This window comes from Gekko japonicus, unplaced genomic scaffold, assembly GCF_001447785.1.
Source record: "Gekko japonicus isolate JY-2015 unplaced genomic scaffold, Gekko_japonicus_V1.1 scaffold222, whole genome shotgun sequence".
Lineage (NCBI taxonomy): Eukaryota > Metazoa > Chordata > Lepidosauria > Squamata > Gekkonidae > Gekko > Gekko japonicus.
In genome coordinates this window covers 607,198-633,863 of record NW_015167063.1, presented here as the reverse complement: position 1 = coordinate 633,863, position 26,666 = coordinate 607,198, and the positions used below count along the sequence as shown (strand labels likewise).

Sequence of the window (26,666 nt, the reverse complement as noted above, 5' to 3'; positions counted from 1 at the left end):
GCCGCTCGGTGTACGAGGGGGTGGGTGTTGTGGCGGGGACAACAACCCTAGTCTTGCATTTGAGTAAATACAGTCTTGTCTTAACCCTGCAGGCAAGCAGCTATGAAGATCTGGGGCGCTGGCTTGGGCTGCTGCTTGTTGAAACTGGTTCCCAGACGACCCCCGAGGCCTTGCATTATGATTATGTGGATGTGGAGAAAATAGCCAACATAATCAATGCAGTGAGACACTCCTACCTGTAAGGGCCTCTCCTAGCATTCTGTGACATAATTGGGGGGGGGGATCTGTCTGATGCTGCCCTTGCCTCTGAACCTCTGATAACCATGCCTCTTTTTATGACCATCTAGATAAATCCAGGATGGATTTGCTGTGTCTCTGATTTTGTTAAGTTTTAATGTGACAGTCTGCTAGATTCAGACTCGAAAGGTGGAGCAGAGTAAACTGTGAATAGTGATGTGATGAACAACAGGAGGCTGTCAGGCTGAGGCAGGCAAGCCGGCATTCGTGACCTATGATTTATCATATGGGTAGAACTGTGATGGGGTGCTTTTCTTGCTAAGTGTGGTCTGGGATGCAGAGACAAAAAGACATTACTCTATGAACAGAGCCAACATGTATAGAGAGAGACTGGGAACAGGTGTGGTGGCTGCTCCCACCCCTACATGCATCTGCCTGTGAATGTGGGCACAGTGCAGAAGAGGAAGGAGGGGCCAGCTCATTGGTCCTGCTTTCCCTGTAGGCACATATTGGCTCAGTTTATAGATATGTCTTGTCTGTGGGGCATGGTTACACATGTAGGCTCCATCCTCATGAATGGGATCAAATGTTCCCAGTCACAGGGACAAAGTAAACATGAATACAGCTTCTCTGTGCATATGCACTGTGGCAAGTACTCATAGGAAGGGGTCAGGCTGGCTCACAAACAGATGTTTGACCCTGTAAACAGATAGGCTGTATGTACAGTGCAGTCCTAAACGGGATTACACTGTGTTCAAGTCCATGGGTATAACTCTCTTAGGATTGTGCTTTGAATCACCCATTTGTGTACATGAGTGAGATTGAGAAAAAGGTAGCCCTTTTCACTGTTCCTTTGGAGTTATGGAGAGCTTAATCCAAGTGAGTGAGTTTAGAATAGGGACTAAAGATTCTTAATTGTGTGTTCCTTTGCAGCAGATTTAGATGTGCTACATAGTGTACACTTAAACATGGAGCATCTATAATAGCTTCCTGATGAGTGAACCTCTAGAAATATGCACACTTAAATTCTTTCAGCTGTAATTTGTGAGGGGTCTCCAAAAGTCAAAGCACACATTTTTGACTTTGCATGCTGTTCGGCCCAACATACCTATGCCTGAATTTTCCCCTAAAGACCACATCCTCTCCTGCATTACACAAAGCATTGAACTAGTGCAGAAGATCTGTGTGATGGAACAACTTCTATCAATAAGCAAAGCGGATAGGCGGAGTGGTAGAAAAAAAGCTTTGCATGCAAAAGATCCCATGTCCAGTCTCTGAGATCTCAGCAATAGACATTTCTCTGTCTGAAATACTGGAGAACTGCTGCAAATCAGTGTGATACTGAGCAAGATAAACTAATCATCTGACTTGGTATAAGGTAGCTTTCATAAAGTGTGTCTATAGTCAGTCCATTAGTGCAGAGAAGAGCTTAGACATTCTTGCTTATTAACATTTTTTAAAGGATGATCATTCGCAGACAGTGCCTGCGGAGTAAGGATTTTTGTGTGTGTGTTTCTCTCTCTGCCTGTTCAGGTGGGCCAGTTCCTCCCTTGAGAACCAAACAGATGCTTCCCGAGTGTTATATGATGAAGTCCCATATGAGAAGGTGGAGGTATAAAAAAGACACAAAGGCCGTAATTCTATTTTCTTCATTTCCTTCTTTCCATGACTCTATCCTGGTTGCATGTGACTGTACAGTGTTTGGCAACTAGGGAGCCTTTCCCAGGCAGAGCCATCTGGGACAGCTGTTTCTCAGACAGTCATGCAGCCCAGGAAGAACTGGAGTCTCTGCTCTCACCCACCAATGACTGCATCTCCTCTGACAGCTTCTGGATGTTTCTGTTTCCCGTGTGCAGTTGGAGAAGTCAGGGCGGCCATCAGGATCCCAGGTGAAGCGCCATGGTTCCTCTTGTAGTGAGAAATCACGCCGTGTGGATCCACAAGTCAAAGTCAAGCGCCATGCATCAAGTAGGTTTGGGTGTGGTCTAGCTGTTGGGTGCCTGTTGTGGCTGCCTTGTCAGCCAGCTTGGGGTGGGAGAAGGTGTGGGTCTTGGAGCTGCCATTTATGAAGTTCTGTTTTCATGCAACAGTCACTCTTTGCTCTTGCGTCCCAGTTACAGAACACGTACCAGTTCTTTGCTTGTTTGTGTTCCACTTCCTCAAAGACAGAGGCTGAGCCTTGAGCCTGTGATAGCATAGAAGTCCCAATTTACAGGGCAAGGGAAAGCCTGAGCGTGATGCTTTTCCTTCCTAGCTGAGATTTAGGCATGTTGTGTGGACAGGAGAACTGAAGCACAGTTCACCCAAACTGCCAGCACAATGCATCTCAGAATAAGAGAGCCCATATAATCACCCTCTTTCTACTTTCTTGCCTGCATTCCTTAACAAAAAGGGGAAAGTTCAGCAGCAAATGAGCTAAGCAGTTAAGGCCACTTCCCTAATAGTCACACTTACTTGGATGTATAATGTATCCCAGATGGATACATGAAGCACATGTCTTAATCTGTTTTAATCTTTTAACAGAGGTGTGTACTTTTTTATACTTAATTGTTGTTACCTGCTTTGTCTCCTGATTGTGCCAGGAGAAGGGTGGGATATATAAATACCTGATATAAATAAATGAAGCTGTCTTATACTGAGAGCCATATGACACGTTACAGGTGGGCACAGGACAACTCATGCCCACCAATTTGATGACAATTTGGTTAAAATTGTTGAAATGGTTGGGGGGGGCTGTTATGGCACTTGAAAACACATATAGGGGGATAGATCACATGGCGCTGCCATACTGTGGACTGGACCCTCATGACAACTTTTAAACTACTAAATTCTCATCTAAAATGGTGTTGGCAGCCATTGTCCTGTGGATTGTCCCATGCCTGCCCATTACATGTAGTTTGGCTCTGACTCAGTTGGTCTATCAAGGTCAATATGTCTACTCTGTCTGGCAATGGTTTTCCAAGGTCTCAGGCAGAGGTCTTTCATGTTACCTACTATCTGAACCTTGTAATTGGAAATACCAGAGATTGAACCTGAGACCTCCTTCATATAAAGCAGATGCTTTACCACATCGTGCATAGATGATCCCTTTCCATCCTTGTGTTTGACGTGGGAGTCAGGCATGTGTGGTTCAGTTTTAATGCAAAACCATTGATTTATGTTAATTATGGTTAGTCTGAGAAATCACAATTTAGGATCATTCAAACCCTACTTTCCTTTTGACCTCTTAGAATTTCTTCTGAATAAATAGGGGTAGAACTTCAGTGTATATTTAGTTTTTCTCCCTATAGTTTCCCTCAATATGCCTCAGGTTTTAGTTATTTTTCCCTTTATTTAGCTTTTCTCTGCCTGGATACAAAGGAACTGTGATGCTTTAGGAATACTGGGCTAAATCCATTATGGCTTAAGATGGCTTAAACTTGTTCAATGAGAATACCATTGTCCGCAGGGCTTTTTTTGTAGAAAAAGCCTAGCAGGAACTCATTAGCATAATAGGCCACACCCATAAGAACATAAGAGATGCCAATGTTGGATCAGGCCAAAGGCCCATCCAGTCCAACACTCTGTATCACACAGTGGCCAGAAATAACAGTGACATCAGGAGGTCCACCAGTGGGGCCAGGACATTAGAAACCCTCCCACTGTTGACTCCCCCAAGCACCAAGATGACAGCGCATCACTTGCCCCAGAGTCCCTATCTATACCTTGTGGCTAATAGCCACTGATGGACCTCTTGCTCCATATGCTTATCTAATTCCCTTTTGAAGCCGTCCATGCTTGTAGCCGCCACCACTTCCTGTGGCAGTGAATTCCAAGTGTTAATCACTCTTTGGGTGAAGAAGTACTTCCTTTTATCCGTTCTAACCCGACCGCTCAGCAATTTCATGGAGTGCCCACGAGTTCCCATCAGCAGAGAAAGGGAGAAAAGTATTAGGACACACCCCTACAGTACAGTCCATTAGCATATTAGACCTTCCCTTGGATTGCCCAGGTACCCTGCGGCTGCAGGAAGCCTGGGCAAGCCAAGCCCTCCCTTGAAGGGAAGGGAAGGCAGTTTAAACTGCGGGGAGCCCTGACAACCTGGCCCTTGGACAGGCTGGGGAAAGCATGGGGAGCCATTTAAATGCCTCCCCGATCCTTCCAGGGGGCCCCTGGCCCACCCGCCTCGGAGTTGCGGGGGGGGGCTGTCGCTCTCCAGGCCTTCCCCCTGTAGCCACACACGCAGAGGTTTTGGCTGTAGTGGGCATGGCCAACTCTGAAGCCAGCCGGAACTCTGTTCCTGTGCGTTCCTGCCCCAAAATAGCCCTGACTGTCCATATTTTTTATAGATACAAGCAGTCATCTAATGGCTTTGTACTTTATCAGCTGTATCTTTGCAGTTTAAATCAATTTTACTAGGATACCAAGTGTAGCTAGAAGTCTAACAGACCTAATTCCTAATTGAATGTGTGGCTGTGCTCCCACAAACCACTTCTTCTTTGCCAACAAGAACAGCAATAATAAACAATCTTTGTGCAGCATTAAGGGACTGTGTTTGAAATGCAGGTGGGTTAGGTCTTAAGTGGGTTCAGTTTTTATTTATTAAGGATAATATTGTGCCTTTTGAGGTTAGGGATGCCAGTCTCCAGGTGGGACCAGGGACCCCCCCAGAATTACAGCTCATCTCCACACTACAGAGATCAGTTCCCCTGGAGAAAATGGCTGCTTTTGAGGGTGGACTCTGTGGCATTATATCCCATTGAGGTCCCTGTCCTCCCCAGGCTCCATCCTCAAATATCCAGGAGTTTCTCAACCTGGATATGGCAATCCAACACCCCTCCTCCGCGGCCAGTGGCCGGGAAGGACCTGGGAACCCTATTTCAGGTTGATCTGTTTAAAGTTGACTATGCCTTTAAACTTTTTTTTTCCCCTGCTGGAGAGGTGGAGTTAAAGAAGCCCTGCCTCAAGTGCCTAATGCTAGCTATGCCTGCTCTCTCTCTTTGGTACATCTGAAGATGCCAATCAGTATAAATATGGCAAAAATAGAGCTGAGGAAGACGCCAGGAGGTTCCTGACAGAGAAGGACAAACTGGAGAAGGAGAAGGCTTCCATCAGGACTGAACTGGCAACACTGCGCAAGAAAAAGCGGGAGCTCCGAGAGGCCATGAAGAGCAGCACAGGTATGACTCTGCTGACTGAGAAGGAAACTCCCCTTCTTCCAAGCCCACTGATTTATTTAACACTTTACGACTCTATACAGATCTCTTTGTTCTGACTTACAGGAGCACAGGTTCCAGTTTGGCTCTGGACCCTTCAGCAACATCTACCAAAGCATCCCCCTTTCTTAGCTGAAGAGATACCCCCCACCCTTTCCCTAGAATTCCTTGTCATTAGGATCAAGAGGAGAATTCTATCATTTATGGTGAAAGAGTATAAAACTGCTGATAACTAAACCAAGTTATGAGGCATTTTTTGGCTTGATGTTGACTCTCCAAGCAATAACATGGCCACTGTTTAGTTTTGCATCTTACTCCTTGGCCCCAGCACCTATTCTTTTGTGCTGGATATGTGCCTGATATCTGCTACCTACAAAAACTCATTTATTTCTACTCAGTACTGCCAAGTCAGCCTAGCTTCAAATTGATCACAGAACCAATTGCATTTTTCCCTTTGAGGAAGGTCAAGGAAAGTGGAATAGCACCATCTACTGGAATAAGATTTTTTTCTATGAAAAAAAGTTCCAGGGAGTAGCCAGTTTGGTCTGCAGTAGACTTGCTAGATTCGAGTCAGGAGCTTTGAATCTCAAAAGCTTATCTCCCCACCCACCCCAAAAAATGTTGTTGGTCTTTAAGTTGCTACTGGACTCAAATCTAGCTGTTCTATGACAAATCCATGGATAGGTTTGTGAAAGCTAGAAGAAACAGGTCTATTCAGCTTTCTTATTAACTTGTATTGAGTACATTTTTAACCCTGCTCTTCCTCCAAGCTGCTTAAGGCAGTTCTGACCTCCATTTTCTTCTTACAGCAACCCTGTGAAGTAGGTTAGGCTGAGAGAGACTGGCTGGCCCAAGGCCACTCAGTGTGTTTCACGGAGAGCAGGGATCTGAACCTGGGTCTCCCAGGTCTTCATCCAACACTCTACACTGGATGTTTTCCATTCTATTGTAGACTGCAGTTCATCGGAGCTAAAGCTCCAGTTTCCCACCCTTCCCACTGATGGTAGAAAGGCTAAACTTCACCTCCATTTCCCTTTATTGTTTCAAACCTTCACTTGTCTTCTGAGCACCTTGATTTTCCTTGTTCTGAACCAAATGGAAGGTACAGGTTGATTCTGCTCCATGTATGTTTGTTGGGAACAGGGAAAGACCTGAAAGAACTCGAGCTCTGTGTCGCCACCTTGGAGGAACGGTGCAAAGCGAACGAGGCACGGCGTGTTGACTTGGAACTCCAGCTGACGGAGGTGAAAGAACAGCTGAAACAGTCACTGGCAGGAGGGCCAGCTCTGGGGCTGACGGTGACCACCAAAACTGAAAGCAAAGTAAGGGGAAAGTTGCTGCTGCTTATAAGCCTGAACTAGGTCTACACCATACATGACATTTTGCTGTATGAGTGTAGAACAAAAGATGTGTGGGTAGTCATCAAAATAACACTGATATGCACGCCCCATTTTCTCACATGGGGTAAATGGGTGCTTGTCACGTTCCCCCTGGGTCTTGGGGATGGCGCCCCCGGTGGCCATCTTGACGCAGTCCGTCCACGCCTCGTAGGGGGTGAGGAAGTAGGGTGGTCCAGGTAACAGGAGCGTCCAGGGGAAAAGATGGAGAAGAGGAGGGCCTCAGAATGGCAGGGGGTGGGGTTGAGTGCACCCCCAGTGCCCCTCTGCTAGCACGCTGGGACCCCTTTCTCTCGGTTTCTGTCTCTCTGCTTCCCTCTGTTTCTCTCTCTGACCTTCTGTCCACCGTGTGCTACTCCTCCCCGGCCCTCTCATGTCTCCGTCTTTTATTCCCCTCTGCTCCTCCTCCCGAGCCACCCTCCCTTCCCTTTTCTGGGTCCCGCCCCTCTTTAAAAGGGAAGACGCCCAGATGGCGGTTCCCGGCTGTGCGCACGCCAGCGGTGGCCTGGGTGGCTTCCCTCCTGTAACGGTGTTTCCTGGCTCGTCGCTTGGCCCGCTTGTCTCCTCGCTGTCCCAACGACGCCTAGCCCGCTCCTGCTGCCGCGCACGGCCCACACCCCTCTCGCGGCTCCCGGCTTCTCCTGTAGCCGCCGTCCGTCGGGTCGCTGCTTCTCCTCCGTGCCGGGCCTCTTTCTGTAAGTCGGGGCTAGGGAGTCTCTGGGGACTATTTGGGGGTTCTGTGGCTCGCTGCGCGCTGCCCGCGACCCCTGGAGCAGGACAGTGCTTTCTTGTGCTTAAAGTGATAGCATACACCAAGTTTGGGGATCAGAATCATGCAAAATAAATGTATTCATAGTCACAATGAATTGTATAAAACGTTACTTAAAATATAAAATTGCTGTGAAGCAGTGTTGTGTACTGTTAAGCATCAATAAAGATGAAACAGTTTTGGATTCTTAGCACCTAAGCTCTACTGATACAGGAGTAATGATATTCACATTGTGTACAATGACCCTAAAGAAGCTTTCTACAAGTCCCTATTTAAGAATTAGATTGCACTGCTTTATATTCTTGTGTGATTTGTTTTTTCATCTGAAGTGGCCCATATTACCCTGGGCAACTGCGAAGTCTGGCAACTCTAAACTTTTTAACGGGTGGGGGGAGTGGAACTTAATTTTGCTGGGTTTGCTACCACACTACTTTTAGGAGAGTGATGGAACACAAAGTTGTAAAATGGTCACTGACAGGCTTCTCTTTCTCATTTATGCCAACACTGCCCTTCCAGTCCGGCTTCCACCCGGGGCATGGAACAGAGACAGTACTGGTCGCTCTTACTGACTACCTCCGAAGGCATCTGGACTGAGGCGGTGTGGGAGCACTGTTGTTGTTAGATCTGTTGGCCGCGTTTGATATGGTCGACCACCAGTTTCTGACCCACCGCCTCGCCGATGTGGGGATTCAGGCTTTAGTGGCTTGCCTCTTTTCTCCAAGGCCGGGGACAAAGGGTGGTGATAGGGGAACAGCAGTCCCGGAGACATCCTCTTGAATGTGGGGTGCCTCAAGGGGCAGTGCTGTCCCCGATGTTGTTTAACATCTACATGTGCCCCCTTGCCCAGATTGCCCGGAGGTATGGGCTTGGGTGTCATCAATATGCAGATGACACCCAGCTCTATCTGATGTTGGGTGGCCGGTCGGGCTCCAGTCCAGAAGATCTACATCGGGTGTTGCAGGCTGTGGCTGGTTGGCTCCGACTGAGTCGGCTGAAGCTAAACCCGGTGAAGACGGAGGTCCTGGGCCTGAGTTGGGGTGGTCTGGGGTTGGGGCTCCCTCTCCCGACCTTCGATGGGGTGCCTTTGGTGCCAGCGCTGGAGGTTAGGAGTTTAGGAGTGCTCCTGGACTCCTCATTAACTATGGAGGCCCAGGTGGCAGCCACTGCTAAGTCAGCTTTTTACCATCTTCGGCTAGCTCGGCAGTTGGTTCCCTGTGTGATGACTTTGCCACAGTGATCCATGCAACGGTCACCTTGAGGTTAGACTACTGTAACGCTCTCTACATGGGGCTGCCTCTGTCGCAAATCTGGAAGCTGCAACTGGTGCAGAATACTGCGGCCAGGCTGTTGATGGGTCTCCCTAGCCGGGACCACATCCGGCCTGTGCTGAAAGCACTGCACTGGCTGCCAATAGCGTACCGGATTCGCTTCAAAGTGCTGGTACTTACCTTTAAAGCCCTATATGGCCGGGGTCCAACATACCTAAGGGACCGCCTTTCCCCATATGTTCCCCTGCGGGCACTACGGTCGGGGACACAACATCTCCTGAAGATTCCAGGCCCCAAGGAGGCCAGGCTGGCTGCTACCAGGGCCAGAGCCTTTTCGGTGGCGGCTCCTACCTGGTGGAATGAGCTCCCAGAGGAGATCCGGGCCCTGCGGGACCTTGTGCAGTTCCGCAGGGCCTGCAAGACGGAGCTCTTCCACCAGGCGTTTGTGTAGGAGCTGCCACTACCGTACCATCACTATTTTACCATCATTACCAACTGGCCCTGGGAAGAGAGAACGATAATGTCACATGGAACTGACAGCACTGATTGGGTGTACCGTCTTTGAGATGTCATCTTTTATGGAATATTATTTTGGAACATCTAGAGCACTTCATATGTTGTAACATTGTAGTGATGGTTTTATATGGTTTTAACTTGTTTTTATGTGTTGGCTTACGCCTATCTGTGAGCTGCCCTGAGCCCGCGTTACGGGGAGGGCAGGATATAAATTGAAATTATAAATAAATAAATTAAGTTGGAGAATCTGTCTAGCCAAGGCTGTAGTAAGGCATCACGTCTCCCCAAAACCTCTGGAAAGGGCAACTCCTATTCTCTGGACATCCCTCTTAGGAAAAGGAGAGCAGCAGAGTCCTGGTGAAATGAGCAGGAAGCTGGCAGAAATCACTAAGATCGTTAGAGGGTGAGGGCCAGGGAAGGTGGAAGCCGAGACAATGCCTTTGAAGGAAAGGCACATGAATGAGGCAGTCCTCCCTGAGAAACTATGGTATGGTTGTTCATAGGTGTAGCAGATCCTTCCCTGTTTCCAAACCTAACATCACTGCTCTTATACCAGGACCCAGGCTCATTAATGACAACACATACCATAGTAGGAGTTTATAATCTGGTTTCCCAACTTTCTAAAACATATTTTTTTAAAAAAAATTCTTGTTTATTTTTCGTTACAGGAGACTGTAACCCAGTCACATGGAAACCACCCAGATCACTTGGTGCCAGTTAACTGTGCAGCAGAAATGAGGAAACGAAGTCCTTCCCTCCTCCCTGCCAACAAGGGGAATGTGTTACAGAAGGCCAAGGTACACACCAGCTATGCCTCTGTCTCAAGATCTGCAGTGCCCTTGGGTTATTCTAGCAGACGTCAAATTATTCAGTGTCTTATACACAGGATCCATATAAGAAACACATGAAGTTGTTTTATATTGAATCAGTTCAATGTTCTGTTGCTCAGTATTGCCTACTCCAATTGGCAGCACCGTTCCAGGGTCTTCATCAGAAAGAGGGCTCTCCAGACACTTCTTGTTGGAGACCCTTTTAGCTAGAGATGGTGGGGATTAAACTTGGGACATCCTGAATGCAAAGTGTGTGTTCTACGATTGCTCTTCTCTTAGTGTCCATGAAAAGACAACTTTTCCAGCAAGACTGGAACCACTGACGTTGAACTCTCCCAGCTGGTCTTTATTTGAAATAGTCTTACTTTCAAATAACAGATTTGTTTCATCATGTTGGGGCTCTTACTTATAGTTCAGAGTTCAGCAATAACAGTTTTTGGCATAATGAGCAAATTTGTGTTGCCAATTGGAAAACTATAATCCAAGTAGCTAAAAAGGATAACTAGTGGATCAGAAGGACAGAGGCCATTATAACTTGGAAGAGCTAAAACAATGGGGAAACAGGAAAGGAGCAACTTTGTTTAATTTCTAGTGTTGCAGCAATAGTTTTATTACTAATGCTTTCACAAGTGGTATAAAGAATGCTTTTCGTTCACTAATGGGTGTTTAGATTATGCTTGTAACCAAGATTGTTGCAATATATAGTTTGAGAACTTGTAAAATTCAGATGATAGGACCTGTAACATAGTTTCCTAATGATCTCTGGACACATATGTTTCTGTGAGCAGACAGCTATTAAGAGATGTGCTTTTTCTGTGGTTCCCTGCTATTTTTATTATGGGACAGTGTGGTACCCAATAAGTCAAAATGGGAAAATAATAGCAACTGAAGCATCCCCTGTGAAATATGAGACATTGCAAAACACCATCCAAAGGAAAAAAAAATTTCCATCTACAAAGCTTTTTCTAGACTGAAAAAATCTAATTATAGTTTAAGGTCCCATGCCTTCTTACCCTGTGTATTCTCTCTCTCTCTTTCCCCCTGTTTTTAGGAATGGGAAATGAAGAAAACATAAACAAGAGTCACTGGGCCTCCATCCCCAAGGAGACCTCCTTTCAAGCATTGGGACACATTTGGGAAAGGCTGAAGCAGCACCAGAGCCTTTCATCCCTGAAGGAGACTGCAAAGGGCTGCTGGGGAAGATGGTTCTTCAGCAGGGAGCACACCCACCCTTCAGTGGGGGAAAAAAAGGATTAACAAGTAGATGAGCTTTTGAGAACTGGTGTGGGTAATGGGGAGGGAGGCAGGGTGGGTAAAGGGAACCCTTTCAAGGTGTTTTTTTTTTAATTGTGTGTTCTCAAAATACTCCTTTTGGAGTGGCCTAGGAGGAGCACTTCAAATAGGTCTGGTATGCCAGCTATCTGGATGGATAGATTTTGCTCTTGGTGATAAAAGCAACAGGAATGTGGCTATTTTGGCCTGGTGGGGGGAGATGATGAGATTGTTTCGGAGTCCTCATTCAGTCAAATCGGCCAAAAACCTTGGGCAAGTCACTTTAACTTTCTCACTGCAGCTCCAACCCTGGTGAGCGTTTCTTCACCTCAAGGAAATGAGGCATGACACAGAAGTGCCTTGCAATCAGTCCTCTCAGAGGATGCTATTTACAGCCCACTGTCAGCCTGTTTCACTGTCCTGCTTCCTGACAAACTAGATCAAGGCAGCTAGCACAAAGCAAGACTGTTGACTTGGGGCAGAGACAGTGAGTGAAGATTTTCTCAACACTGAGTCTGGTTTTAAAGCTCAGGCCCTGTCAGTATTGATCTGTGGTAGAAGTATTCTGTCAACTTTCGTAGTTGCTCTCAAGCTGCCTTTTAAACTTTTCAATAAACGTGTCGGGTAAGATCAATATCAATAGAAGGGCATGGAGTTCTTCTTTTTTTCCCCTTTCAAGGACAGTCTAAAGGGGTTTTTTTTTCTGCCCAGCTACTGTAGTGGCCCATTTGCCCACTCTCCTCATAGGTGCTCAGCAAAAATGGAGTCCCACTTGGAATGTGTGAGAGAAAAGGGTGAACAAATTAATTGAGAACTGGCTTCTGCAAAATGTTTCCCTGTGCCAGAGTTGTTTTTAAAAAGAGGACTGTCTCTGGTCAACTGGGACTACTCTTGAAGGCTTTTGCTTTTGCAAATTAGCTGCTGGAATACACTATGTGCACTCACTAAAAGATATTATGCTGCCATTTTTTTTTGAAAAAGCAGAATTTTCTCTGATGAAAGAGAGGATTAGGAAACAGATTTTTGCAATGTAGTCTTGAGTTCCCTCTGGTCAGTTTCAGGATTGTTGAATCCCTGGAATTTGAAAAGAACTAAAACCTGAGAGAGACCTGGAAAAGAGGGCCCAAGGTGAAGGCCACAGTAAATGCCTGCAGTTAGCCTCCTGCTGTACCATTCCAGCAGACCAGAAGCTGTAGTGACCTACTTTTTGTTAATGGGGGAGGTGGGTGGGATACTTTTCTCTTTCTGGATTCATATTGTGGCATACATTTTGCTATTTAAGAATTGTCTGCACTTTAAGATCTGGATCTTCTCCCTCTGGTCCCCCCCAATAAAAGATAACGTTTGTATAGAGTTTTGTGCATACTTTGATGTTTTTTATTTTACATTTGAGCCAACATGCAGTTTTAAATATGTATCCTGAAACCAGTCATAATATGGGAGGAGATCATGTGTATGTGTGCACTTATACATACATGTACACACCTTAATGAAGGTCCTTTCTGAAAGGGAGGGTGTTAAGTCACTCGCTTAACAAAGCAGTCGGAGAGTGATTCAGCAAGAACACAACTTTATTCTTCAACTCGAACACAACTCCAACACGGATCAACATCTGATAGCCAGAACAGCCTTTACATTGCAGCTGTCCTGCTTTTAAACATTCCTGGCTAATGTAGCCACACCCACTGTACAAATATCAACCTATGAGGTTGCCAAGATAAGGTCCAATCACATTAGTTCCCGCTCAGGGAGCTTGCTTGAAGTGATTGGCTTGTTACTTCCTGGGCTAGCAATACTATTGGATGAATCTGGATCCTAGCCCAGGACGAAGCTAACATTACAATTCAGTTAGATGTTTCACATGTCATGCATTCAATGCAGCTTTGAATACATTACAGAGGGTTCATAATCAACTGGATAATTTACAGTAGTTTCACACTACTATGCTGGTTCACGTATACTGTTTGCTTTTATCTGAAGCCTGTGTTACAGAAAAGTTGGACTAGTGATTTGAGATCCAACTATAAGAAGTGCATTGTCCAAAATTAATATGCTCAAAATGTCTCAAGATTATGACAGAATTGTGACTTTCTCTGGCTTTCTGAAAGATGGCGTTATTTGTTGTTAGAGGTGGCAAGAACAAAAGCGGCTTCATCTATGAATCAGCCAATGCCTGGATCTTCGGTACATTTTCTTCAAAATCAGAGTTTCAGGGTGCTATGTGACACTCTACTCCTTCTGTGAGCTCCTGTGCTGCCAAACAAGTAGGTTAGAGATGCAGACTGCTGTGCTGTCACACTGTGATAATTTCTAGCACTGTTTCCACCTAGGTTTTTGTACTGGCAAACAACATAAGTGGATGCTAATGTGCCAGCAACAATTCTTGGTACCATAAGCAGCAGTTTGGCGGCACGCAAAGCTGTTCATGTGTCACTGAAATGGGCTGGGAAGGATAAATTGCTCTTTTTTAAATCCTAAAATAGCAGCTCTCTGGGATGGAACTGGGGCATAGTCTGGTGAGTACAGGGGATGAGTCCAAAATGCACACTATCTTTGAAACCGGCACTGAAGTTCTACCAGCTTCATTTCAAAGATCTTTTTTGAAATGTCCCACCTTCCCACCATATATGGCCCCACAAGGTGACATAAAATTAATCAAAAATACAATGGATTTGAAAACACACTGCTGGTGGACAGATGTTTCAATGGCCTTGTTGTTACACCCCCATAAACACATGGATGTATGTTCAGACTGAAGGGGAATTAGCTTATGTGTTTGCACAGGGAACAGAAAACCAAGATCTTCTACCCAAAGAGGTGGTTGTGAGTAGCACACTCAGTAGGAAAAGGATGACAGAGACCAGATTAAAGGTTTAAAAAGAAACAGGGAGTTTGGTTTAGGGTGTTGGCACAATATTAGGGAGGGGGAAGCTTATCCTAAGCAAATACTGAATCAACTCACAAACAGTATTAACAACCTGAACTGCTTCAATTAGGAGCAATAGTTACATTTAACCTGTGCAAGCCAGCAGTGCTTTGGAGGAATAAAAGGGGAGAAAGAAAATATACAAGCCTGATCATGAAGAGAAAAGATGGGTGAGAGTCCTGTCCAGCAGCAGGTGATGAAAAGTAGGTCTGTGGGTGAAGCTCTAAGGTTTGAAGGAAGGGGAAAGCTCAGTGAATTCAGCAAAAGTAAGGAAGGAAACCAGTTGTGGCGTTGGTGTAACAGGTAGGATCTAGAAACCAGCTACAAAGGTCTGGGGGTTGACAGGTAGTTTTTATGCACCTTTATTTGCATTGAGAAGGAGAATCTAAACAACATTCCAGAAGAGTTTTCAAACCATGTAAATAACAGATTTGCATTACTAAATTCAAGTTAATGTGAACCAGAAGAACTATGGGTTGAACCAGAGAGACTGTCAAGGAAGAATGTACAAAGACTCCTTGTAGCCAAAAGAAAAGAAAAGCCTTGATCGATGAATAATGAAACTCTTAAAATTGCTAAAGATAGGCAAGAAGCAAAAGTAAAAGGTGACAGAATCAAAAGCCTAAACGCAGCATTCCTGTGACTCACAGGTAGAGACAAAGAACTAATATAGTGACCAGTGTAAAGAAATAGAAGAGAACAAGAAAAAAGGAAGAACAAGAAATCTGTTCCACAAGATCCAAGAAATCAAAGGAAAATTTAAATCACAGGCATGCTGAAATATCAACATGGAAATATATTAACTGAACAGGAGAAAATAAAAGATGGGAACAATACATTGAAGAGCTGTATAAAAGAGACAAAAGGATGACAGATTCCTTCCAAAAAACATATTTTGAAGAAGAACCGACAGTTTTAGAAAGTGGTGAAAGCTGCACAGACACCAGCTGGGAGAAACAAGTCACCAGGAGTAGATGGGATATCAGCAGTGTTCCAAGCTGAGTTAGTGTGAGCTAGCTCACAGTTTTTTAGCCTCCAGCTCACACAGTTTTGTCTTAGCTCAGGAAGGATGGCTCCAGAGCAAACTAATTGAGGCAGTAGCCAAATTGCTGCCTCACAACTTTAATGCCAGTAACTCACAAAGAAGAATTTTTGCTCACAAGACTCCACAGCTTAGAGGGAGCATTGGATATCAGTAGAGCTATTCTAAGCCACAGAAACTGAGTCCATCAAAATCTTTACAAGATTGTGCCAACAAATACGGAAAACAACAACGGCCCACAGACTGGAAATACTCAATTTATATCCCAATTCCCAAAAAAGGAGACATCAAAGACTGCAGCAACTATCGGACCATCATATTAATTTCTCATGCAAGTAAAGTGATGCTCAAAATCTTACATATATGGCACAAGAAATGCCATAAGTTTAAGCAGGATTCAGAAAAGGGAAAGGCACTAGAGATTATATTGCAAATGTACATTGGATACTGGAACATACAAGATAATTTTGGAAGAAAATCAGCTTGTGTTTCGTCGATTACAGCAAAGCTTTTAACTGTGTGGATCATGAAAGGCTATGGTTGGCTTTAAAGGAAATGGGTGTGCCACAGCATCTTATTGTTTTGATGTGCAATCTATATTCTGGACAAGAGGTCACTGTTAGGACAGAATATGGAGAAACAGAATGGCTTCTAATTGGCAAAGGGGTTGGACAAGGATGCATTTTATCTCCCTAGTGACTAGTCTATATGCAGAACATATCATAAGGAAACCTGGATTAGATTTAGATGAATGTGGAGTGAAAATTGGTGGAAGGAATACTAACAATTTGAGATATGCAGATGACACCACGTTATTGGCAGAAAACAAGTGAAGACACAAAATAACTACTGATGAAAGTTAAAGCATAAAGTGCCAAAGAAGGATTACAGCTGAACATCAGGAAGACACAAGTGATGACTACTGGGGAATTACACAATGTTAAGGTTGACAATGATGAAATTGAAATTGTTCAAGATTTTCTATTCCTTGGCTCCATCATCAACCAAAAGGGAGTCCAAGAAATGAGAAAGAGATTGAAACTGGGGAGGGCAGCCATGAGGGAACTAGAAAAGATCCTTAAGGATGTGGTGCTGGTGACCAAGATCAAGTTAATTCATGCCATAGTACTCCCCATTACTACCTGTGGGTGAGAAAGTTGGACAATGGAGAAAGCTGACAGGAAGAAAATTGATTCATAGGGTCACCATACATTGTGGAAGTGGCATTACGGCACTTAACACACAACACACACATGAAGTCAAAGACTATAACTACTGTCAAGGGAGTTGCCATGCCCCCAGGGGAAACTGGGTATTTTTGCAGTTTTAATATGAAACATAGATTCCCTCCTACAGTCTCAGGCCAGCATATGGCCTGAGAAGTCATGAAGGTGACCCCAAAACATGGTTCCTGACTCAGGGCTGCTTTTGGGGTCTTCTGCTATTTTTATTTATGTTATTCATAGTCCACCTTTCTCACTTGGACTCACGGCAAATTACACAGAGTGAGTCAAAACAATGCAAAAGGGCTGGGGTTGTAGAACCAATCAAAAGTCTAAAACAAAACCGAAGCAAGCACAAGTATTGACATGAAACATTAAATGATGCATGACTCCATGGCAGGACGCTAGTTTCAGCAAGCTATACACAGTAGTATGGACCACAGTCCCGGCACATGTACAGGCAGTTGTTGATTTTGCCTATTTGTAGGTTGGCCCCTGCTCCAATGAGCGAAGCTGTCATGGCGGAACGTAGGGGGAACATGGGCAGTCTTACAGCAATGAGGGTCCAAGGCCACAAAAGGCTTTGTATGTCAGAGCTAATGCCTTAAATTGAGCTCGGTAACTGATGGGCAGCAAGTGAAGTGTCTGCAGGATGGGAGTAATATGGGTGCTCCAACATTAGCTGAGCTGCAGCATTCTGCACCAGCTGGAATTGCTGACTTGATTTTGAGGGGAGAGTAATGTACAGTGCATTGCAGTAGTCTAGCAGATTTTACTATGGTGTGGATCCAGGTGGCCAGGTCAGCCATATCAAGGTAAGAAGCCATTTTTCAAGCTAGGCTGAATTGGAAGAAAGCCTTTTTTGCGACTGCATTAACTTGCTTTTCCAGTAATAATGTTGAGTCCAGTATAACCCTAAGGCTCTTTTACTTAGAATTTTATTTTTACAAACAAAAAAGAGAGAGAATAAACAATACAGTACTGCAATTATACATAGACGATTGTCTTATATGAACATAGACATGTGCTTAGGTAGTCATTTATGGTAGTCTACTTTATTATCTTCTGAGTTAAAATTAAATGACGCCTGCTCCTTGGGAGGAAAGCGATGGTGAACCTAAACAGCATGATAAAAAGTAGAGACATCACCCTGCCAACAAAAGTCCGCATGGTCAAAGCAATGGTATTCCCAGTAGTCATGTATGGCTGCAAGAGTTGGACTATAAGGAAGGCCGAGCGCCTAAGAATAGATTCTTTTGAACTATGGTGCTAGAGAAGACTCTTGAGAGTCCCTTGGACTGCAAGGAGATCAAATCAGTCAGTCCTAAAAGAAATCAACCCTGGAAGGCCAGATAATGAAACTGAAGCTCAAATACTTTGACCACCAAATGAGAAGGGAGCACTCACTGGAGAAGACCCTGATGCTGGGAAAGACTGAAGGTCAAAGAAGACGGGGACGGCAAAGGATGAGATGGTTAGATAGTGTCATAGATGCAACAAACATGAAGTTGAGCAAACTTCAGAGGACGGCAGAAGACCGGAAGGCCTGGCGGGATCTGGTCCATGGGGTTGCGAAGAGTCAGACTTGACTGTACGACTGAACAACAACAAAAAATTATTATCTCTGATTCCTACATCAGCCACATACTAATCTATTTATTACAGTTGTCAGTCAGAACTTACTTGGTTACATAAGATTCGTTTATACATACTATAAATTTTTACTTGTTTTATCTTTATTCTATCTTTTCTTCATTGCTTCATATCTAACATTTCATTATATGTTTCATTATTATAAACATATATTGCCTGACTCTATCTCTTAATCATTCTCCACTTGAAGAATTCAGTCCTAATTTGCAGCTATATAGTCAAAACGTACATTCAATTTTTCATGAAATTCTAAATTCAATCTGTTATGTAAATAAGATGTTAGTTTAGTTTTGATGGAGCTCAGCTGACCCTTGCTGACTCAGTTAAGAGCTTTAGGGCTAACCTAACTCTAAGGCTCTTAACTGAGTCAGCGAGGGTCAGCTGAACCCCATCAACGGTGGGGAGCACAATGTCCTTCAAGATTTCCAGCTTCCCAACCAGCATTTCCTCTGTCTTTTCAGGGTTTAGTTTCAATTTGCTCACTCAGCCAATTTATCATAGCAGCTAGGCAGTTATTCAAGACCTCTACTGTTATCATGGTGGCTTGGATAAGGACATAGGGTATCATACACATATTGATGACATCAGCACCAAAACTGAATGATTTGTCCTAAGAACTTTACATAGAGATTGAAAAGCAGGGGAACAGAATTGCCCCCTGTGGAACTCCATAGGATAGGTTCCACACTGATGACAACTGCTCTGGGTGTTGTTATTCACTAAGAAAGGTGCAGTGAAAACACTGCTGCACCATGCAGGGCAGCATTGGAGCAGGTTTGAGGGATGACATGCCTCCAGGATCTACCATATCAACACCTGTAAGACTAGCCCAGTGGCAATGCCATTGTCTCTGGAGCTCAACTTGCACCTGGACAATTGGCACAGGAGCAGGCAATTCTAGTCACCTCCAGCCACACAGCCACCACCCTCAAAATTTATCTCCACAAGTAACAAGTCCTGGAGACAATAGCATCTTCCTCCCCTCCATTGGTTGCAACTGAATCACTGAACTTAAATCACTTTCAGCTTTTCAGGAAGCTCATATAATTTCAATTAAGACCGGTTTTGTGAATATACAATCCAAATTCTCCCACTTAAAAACCTGTGGATGTTCTCTCTTTTGTCCATAGTAGCTTGAGCAGATGTAATTAGGGTAGCATCCAAAGAAAGTCAAGTCTTGTGATGGCAGCTGTAATGAAGAAGTGTGTATGCACATGAAAGCTTATACCTTGAATTAAACTTTGTTGGCCTTGGCCTTAAAGGAGCCACTACTCAATCTTTGTTCTCTTGCTTCAGACCTACCTGAATCTAGCTTATTACAGTGTAAGAGCTGTTTATTTGGCCAAACATGCTTAAGAAGGATGTGCCTTTTGGGCTGTGATCACACACACTAAATAATCCACTTTCAATGCACTTTCCAACTGGATTTTTACTGTGTGAATTGGCAAAATCCAATTCAAAAGTACATTGATAGTGGATTATTTAGTGTGTGATCGCAGCCCCAGAAAGCAAGTAGCGACCTCGAGATGAAATGTTTACAAATCACACTTCTGTATGCATTTTCCCACACAGATGAAGGGATATGACTACATTCTTAGTACCAGGTTTTAAGTTTCAAAGACGCTATTCTAAAACTCAGCACTTATATTAAAATAGGTGAGACTGCCCTGTCCCCTTGTTAATCATTCCTTCCCTTCTGCAGCCCATCGTGCTACTTGTACTTTGGAAGGGGGGGGGACGCCGCTTTGGCCGAATTGAGGGAATCCTTTCCCTTTATCTGGGGAGGCGCCTAAACCTTCGGTCGCTGAGTTACAAGGTAGGGAAATTAGCAGGAGTAAGTTCCATGTTGCACTTGTCGAAAGAGGCGCCCCGCCAAGGAAAAAACAACAAACCTTAAAGGTGTCAAACTCGCTAACTTCTGTTCCACTCCCACCCCACCAGGAGAGTGGCAATTACAAAAAGCACTGAATCGTTGGGAGAAAGAGGACGGCTTAAAGGGGGAAACCCGGTTGTGACGCGACAGCTGACTAGAACTGGAGAGCGCGGTGGCTGACGGGAGACGTAGTAACTCGTTCTTATCCGCCAGTCGGCCCCCGGGGGTCCAGCACGCTCAGTCCGGCGGTGATAGTCCTGACGTGATGGCAGCGGGCAGGTCCGTGCGGAGTTGTATCCACCCTTTGCTCCGACGGCTTCGCAGCGACAGGTACGAGCGTGCGGTCTCACGATGGGGTGTGCCTCGTCCTTCCTGGGAAGGCTTCCGTTTCTTCTCTTTTTCTTCCCAACACCCCGACCCTTTTCGGGGTCTTCCCTCCCCTTGTTCTCTTTTAGGGCCTGTTAGCGTCGCCGCTTCAGAAGGTGAACGTAGGGCTGCATATGTTCTTTTCTCTCTCTCTCTCAAGCGTTGGGTAGGCCTATGGAGGCTTCTTCGGGCGGGGAGTGCCTCCCCTTTGCTGGCTGGGAGCTCTTCGAAAACCACGAGGCAGAGTCTTCTCTCGCCTCCTAATTTCCTCCTTGTGGCTTCTTTCCTTAGTCTTTTGCTCAGGGATGGCACACTACGAAGTGGTGGGCTGGCAGCGAGGGGCTCCTTTCTAACCGCCCGGCCCTTTGCAGATTGATATCCACTTGACCATTGATATCAATGACCTCGAAATGAAGAAACTCTGCATAGGATCGCATTGGAAGAATTGCATATCGCTGACGATTCTCCCAAGTGTGTGGTCCCACCCTCTTTCCTTCCCAGTGCTGTAGTGACTGGGGAAACTTCCGTTGAGCTAGCGCCGGAGAAAGCTCCAGCTCCTTGGTGCCTGTGGGCAGACTGGCATAGTTCATATTCCTGTGTAGTGGCTAGAGTGTTGGACTAAGATCTGGGAAATCTGGGCTCACACCCCCAGTCTGCTATGGAAACTTGCTGGGTAATCCGAGACCAGTCATTCTTGGCCTAACCTACCTTACAGGGTTGTTGTGTGGATGAAATGGTGGAGAAGAGAATGAGTATGTAAATAATAGGGGTAGAGGATGCACACAGGAAACTGATTTGTACTGTGTCAGACCATTGGCCTTCAGCTGGTGTTAATTTGCCAGAATCTCTGGCACAGAAAGGTTTCTCCCATTAGCTACTACCTGGTCTCCTTTTAACAAACCAGGAACTGAACCTCTCACTATCTCCCAGCAATCCATGCCCTGTCCCAAATGAGGTAGAGGTAAATTAAAGTCAACTTATTTCAGAGTTGCCCCACTTCAAACAATCCAGTAGGTAGTTTGCAGAGGAGATACCTGCTTTTGTTGCTTGTAATCCACATCCATACTTTAGGAGCAGGACATAACATATGAAGAGCCCTGCTGGACTGAACCAGTGGTCCATCTAGTCCAGCATCCTGTTTCACACAGTGAGTACAGCAGGGTACAGAGGCCGGGGCCTTCTCGTGATGTTTCCTTCAGGCACTGGTATTCAGAGGTTTATTCCCTCTGAGTGTGAAGGTTCCTTTGGCTAGTCACTATAGCTAGTAGCCACTGCTAAACCTATCCCCCAGGAATTTGTCTAATCCTCTTTTAAAGCCATTTATCCCCCAGTAGAGCCCAGCTTTGAACAGTGAAAGCCTTAGATAAATCTTAAATAAGGAGAGTGTTTTCTTAGACTACTTAACTGAATTAATGTTAAGCTCTTATTCTTGAGGAAGACCAAGGTATTCAAACCATGCCTGCAAAACTTGAAAACTAGCCTGTCAATAAATCTTTCACCCATTGGCTTAATATTTGCTTGATTCCTTTGATATGCGTTGCAGCCCGCCCTCTGATTATCTTGTGTTCAAAGGTAATCTTGACTTGCTAGGGTAAGTGTTCAGAAGTAATTTCGTAAGCTTTACCTTTTGGTGTGGTCTTCGGCCACACTAAGTACTCACACCATACTTTCCATTGATTTTCTCAGGTGTTTGTGATACCGATGCTTTATTTGTCAGGCCTCTAAACTGGGGAAACTTATCTGTTTACGTTTCAATAATAGTGTAGTGGCATATTAGGAAATCTGCGTTTCAGTCTTCACAGCCATGACACTTGTTTTTCTTAGACTACTTAACTGAATTAATGTTAAGCTCTTATTCTTGAGGAAGACCAAGGTATTCAAACCATGCCTGCAAAACTTGAAAACTAGCCTGTCAATAAATCTTTCACCCATTGGCTTAATATTTGCTTGATTCCTTTGATATGCGTTGCAGCCCGCCCTCTGATTATCTTGTGTTCAAAGGTAATCTTGACTTGCTAGGGTAAGTGTTCAGAAGTAATTTCGTAAGCTTTACCTTTTGGTGTGGTCTTCGGCCACACTAAGTACTCACACCATACTTTCCATTGATTTTCTCAGGTGTTTGTGATACCAATGCTTTATTTGTCAGGCCTCTAAACTGGGGAAACTATCTGTTTACGTTTCAATAATAGTGTAGTGGCATATTAGGAAATCTGCGTTTCAGTCCTCACAGACATGACACTTGTTGGGATTAGTTTGCTGTAAATTCAAGCCTAGTTTATTCTCATGCTCATACGTCCCCTCTCTCTTCTCCTTGCATGTGAAGATGAGTTTGAAAACTTATTGAACCAAAAGCTAGTCTAGCTTCAATGTACTCTGACATCCGAATTTGGATGCTTCTACAATTTGGGGTTTGTCTGTTTATTTAGAAAATATGTATGCTGATTCTCCAAACCTGAAGAAATCTCACAACTAAAGCAATAAAACAAAGCAAAGGGCAGGAAACACAAATCATGCCAATAAAAAATTGGATAGAATCAGTAAAAACAACGAGTAAAAGCAAGCACATAACAGAGCACATAGAACAGAGTAAAATATTAATAAAAGTCCCCAGGCCATAAAGTAAGCCATAAAAAATAAAATACTTTAGTTAAAAGCAGGGATGAAATGAAATGTTTTGGCCTCTCTCATAAAGGGAAGGGAAGTTGGTGCCAACCAAGCATCTGGAAGAAGAGCATTCCAAAGGCAAGGTGTCTCCACCAAAAAGGCCCTGTCTACATTTCCTACGTTCTGCAGGCAGGGGAGAAGGCAGCAGGGCTTGAAAAAGAGGATTTCAATAGGAGGGCTGGATTATGTGGGAGGAGGCATTTAGGATCTTATGGATGAACACCAGCACTTTGAATTGTATCTGGAAATAGAGATGGGGCAGTCCATGTAAACTTTCACATGGCTAGTACAGTGTTCTGGCTACCAACTGAAATTTCTGAACTATTTATAAAGGCACCCCCACATAGAGTGTGTTATAGTAATCTAACCTGGATGTGATCAGAGCATGGATCACTGTGACCAGATCAGCCTTTTCACAGAAGGAGGCGTATCAGCCAAAGCTGACAAAAGTGGTACATGCCAAAGAGGACACCTTCGCCTCCATCCATCGCTTCCTCCACACATAACCTGTGTGTCTTATTTCACAGGCCAAGTGCCTGTGGGGTAAGGAAATTACAAGTCCTCTCCAGCACAGATCTGAACAAAGCTGTATGTGTTTTAATATTTATTTATTTCATTAGGCTTCTATACCGCCCTCCCCACAAGTGGTTTCAGGGTGGTACACAACAAAATTCATAAAAACACATATAATACACAATCTAAAATCCCAGTCCATTAAACTGAACATCTACATGGCGACATAAGATAAGTTCCTAACCCCTCAATTTACATCAGCACGGGGGAATCTTTGGATCTATGTTATATTGTAGCCCACTGGTTTGGTCTCTAGAATTCATGGATGTATAGGTAAGCAGTGTATATTTATAAAAGTAGCATGAACCACAGGACACGAACAGATGATATTGGGAGTAGGAAGATATGGGATACTTTTACAATACATTAAACAACGACCCAGAGAGGTAGGCTACCCTCTCTGCATTTCAGAACAATAAGCCATCAGAACCACTTTTAACTAGAGTCCTCTCCCAGCCTAAAAGCAAGGTTCAGACTCTTAGCTAGCCTCTGGGATTTTACAATTACTATCACAGTGGTAGCGCTGTGTGGTCAGCATTTAGGCACAGGAAATAGACTTGGAATCCCAGCTACAACATCAAAGACAAGTTAGAAACAAGAATAAGTTTTTATTCAGCACAGAGCATTGCAATTAGACCATAAAGATTTCAAAATAAGCCTAAGGCAGTTTGCCTTAACTGAACATTAATGCTTCATATTTACCATATCAGGAACATCTACAGGGTTCCAGGGGATCTTGAAGGGAAAGCCCATTTTTGCACACAATGTGCTCCAGTTACCAAGCAGATCTTTGTTCTCCCAGAGACCACATATCCAGGTGCAATAAAAAACAAGCAGGGAGCAGAGAGCTCACGAACAGGAACAAGAACACAAGAGCAGCAGAGAGAACCGAGAGAACAGAGCTCTCTCCCATTGGGAATGACTAATTATAGGCCCATTCCAGTCACAAATTAGCCCTGGCCAGGAGCCAATTTCGAGTGGGCAGGGGGGTGGCCAATTCTTGGTTGTCATGGGTGCAAGTGGGGATAGGCTGGACGTTTGGAGACTCCCTCTGGAGTCAGGTGACCCCAAACTCCAGTCTCCCCATTGGCTACATGACTTTTTGCACACTGGCCTAGCTTCCAGCACGGAAGTGTGAAGAATGTGTGGTTATATGGCAGGGCTATAAAGTTTCTCCGGCCAAATGTGAGGCCATATGGCTTCAACAGGAAACAAGGCACAGCAGGTTATCAGCAAGACATCCCAGGGGAAGGCAGGGGCTTTTAGAAATCAGTATTTCTATACATCTGCCTATTAGTCTTTCAGATAAATTACTAGAAATAGTGAAAAAGGAAATGGTCGTAACCTATAAATAAATTGCTGAAATGTAGTTAAGCTTGAGATTTAAGTCAGTGATCTCAAAACTTTCATGCTAGACTTTATACTTTTCCCATAGTCTTCATATGGCGGCGCGCATAGATGCACCCACTGGTGGACCTCCTGATGGCACTGGTATTTTTGGCCACTGTGTGATACAGAGTGTTGGACTGGATGGGCCTTTGGCCTGATCCAACATTGGCATCTCTTATGTTCTTATGTTCTTATAAATGCGGAATGAAAAAGCAGTTACAGCTGACTCTCTCCACTCCTACGATATCCTGGTGGAGATATCTAGGATGCCAGGCTCCACGTGGATTACCACCCCTGCGAGGAGGAGGAGAAGGAGGTGGCACAGGGATAGAAGGCAAAGGCGAGGCTGTCGGGCTGGTGTGTTGGTGAAGCTACGAAGGAGCCAAAACAAGCTACCGCTTCCTAGCATTTTTCTTGCGAATGTATGTTCACTTAGTAACAAATTGGATGAACTAAAACTTCAAGTGACAATGAATAAGCTTGTTGGGGACTGTTGTGTCTTGGTTTTTACTGAGACCTGGCTTCATTCTTCCATACTGGATGTGGCTATTGGATTGGTGGGTCGCACCGTACATCATTGCGACAGGAGTGGGGACTCTGGTAAGAGCAAAGGAGGGGGACTCTGCATATATGTAAACAACAACTGGTGCAAGGACTCAAAGATTGTAGTCAGTCACTGCTCCCCGGATGTGGAGTATGTGACTGTTAAATGTAGACCTGTCTACCTTCTGAGAGAGTTTACTGTTGTTATGGCAACTGCCGTTTACATACCACCAGATGCTAATGCAAAATTGGCACTGGGACACTTGTATGAAATTATAAGTAGTAACGAAGATAAATATCCTGAGGCAGTGCATATTATTGCTGGGGATTTTAATCACGCTGAATTAAAGACTGTGCTCCCTAAGTTTTATCAGCATGTGAAATGTGCCACCCGAGGAGATAAGACCTTAGATAAGGTCTATTCTAACATAAAACATGGTTATAGAACCATGCTGCTTCCACATTTGGGCCAGTCGGACCATATGTCCTTGTTTTTAGTACCAACATATATTACCCTCAGGTCACAAGCTCCTGCAAAAAGAAGGATGGGAAAAAGTTGGCCTGAGGATGCTTCTCATCAGTTGCAAGATTGTTTTGAGAGGACAAACTGGGATATTTTTGATCATCAAGACCTGGAGGAATACACAGTGGCAGTCCTGGGCTATATTAAACACTGCATAGACAGTGTTACTGTGGAGAGGTCCATACGGGTCTATCCTGATCAAAAACCCTGGATGACAAGAGAGGTACAGTGACTTTTGAAGGAGAGAAATATGGCCTTTAGGTCTGGAGATATGAACCTTTATAGCTCTACCAGAGCCAACCTGAAAAGAGGTATTCTACAGGCTAAGCTGGGCTATAAGCAGAGGATTGAGGACAATTTCAATACGAATGACATGCAGCAGGTGTGGCAGGGGATTCAGAATATAA

General features: G+C 44.5%; 2 protein-coding genes across 3 annotated transcripts in view; both read left to right on the top strand.

The window, feature by feature from the left end:
- AFAP1L1 (actin filament associated protein 1 like 1) overlaps window positions 1-11,535 on the top strand; it is a 119,184-nt gene extending 107,649 nt beyond the window's left edge. Inside the window, exons 13-19 of one of the 2 annotated variants that reach the window (XM_015412637.1) lie at window positions 93-238; window positions 1,771-1,849; window positions 2,064-2,205; window positions 5,232-5,396; window positions 6,576-6,754; window positions 10,051-10,179; window positions 11,264-11,535. In XM_015412637.1, coding sequence (XP_015268123.1) covers window positions 93-238; window positions 1,771-1,849; window positions 2,064-2,205; window positions 5,232-5,396; window positions 6,576-6,754; window positions 10,051-10,179; window positions 11,264-11,287 — 864 coding nt within the window. In that variant the 3' untranslated portion in view covers window positions 11,288-11,535. The remainder of the gene's footprint in view (window positions 1-92; window positions 239-1,770; window positions 1,850-2,063; window positions 2,206-5,231; window positions 5,397-6,575; window positions 6,755-10,050; window positions 10,180-11,263) is intronic. The other variant, XM_015412638.1, reaches the window with a different exon arrangement.
- An 8,891-nt stretch (window positions 11,536-20,426) lies between these two features.
- Window positions 20,427-26,666, top strand: part of GRPEL2 (GrpE-like 2, mitochondrial (E. coli)) — a 43,191-nt gene continuing 36,951 nt past the window's right edge. Inside the window, exon 1 of the mRNA XM_015412645.1 lies at window positions 20,427-20,531. Coding sequence (XP_015268131.1) covers window positions 20,467-20,531 — 65 coding nt within the window. The 5' untranslated portion in view covers window positions 20,427-20,466. The remainder of the gene's footprint in view (window positions 20,532-26,666) is intronic.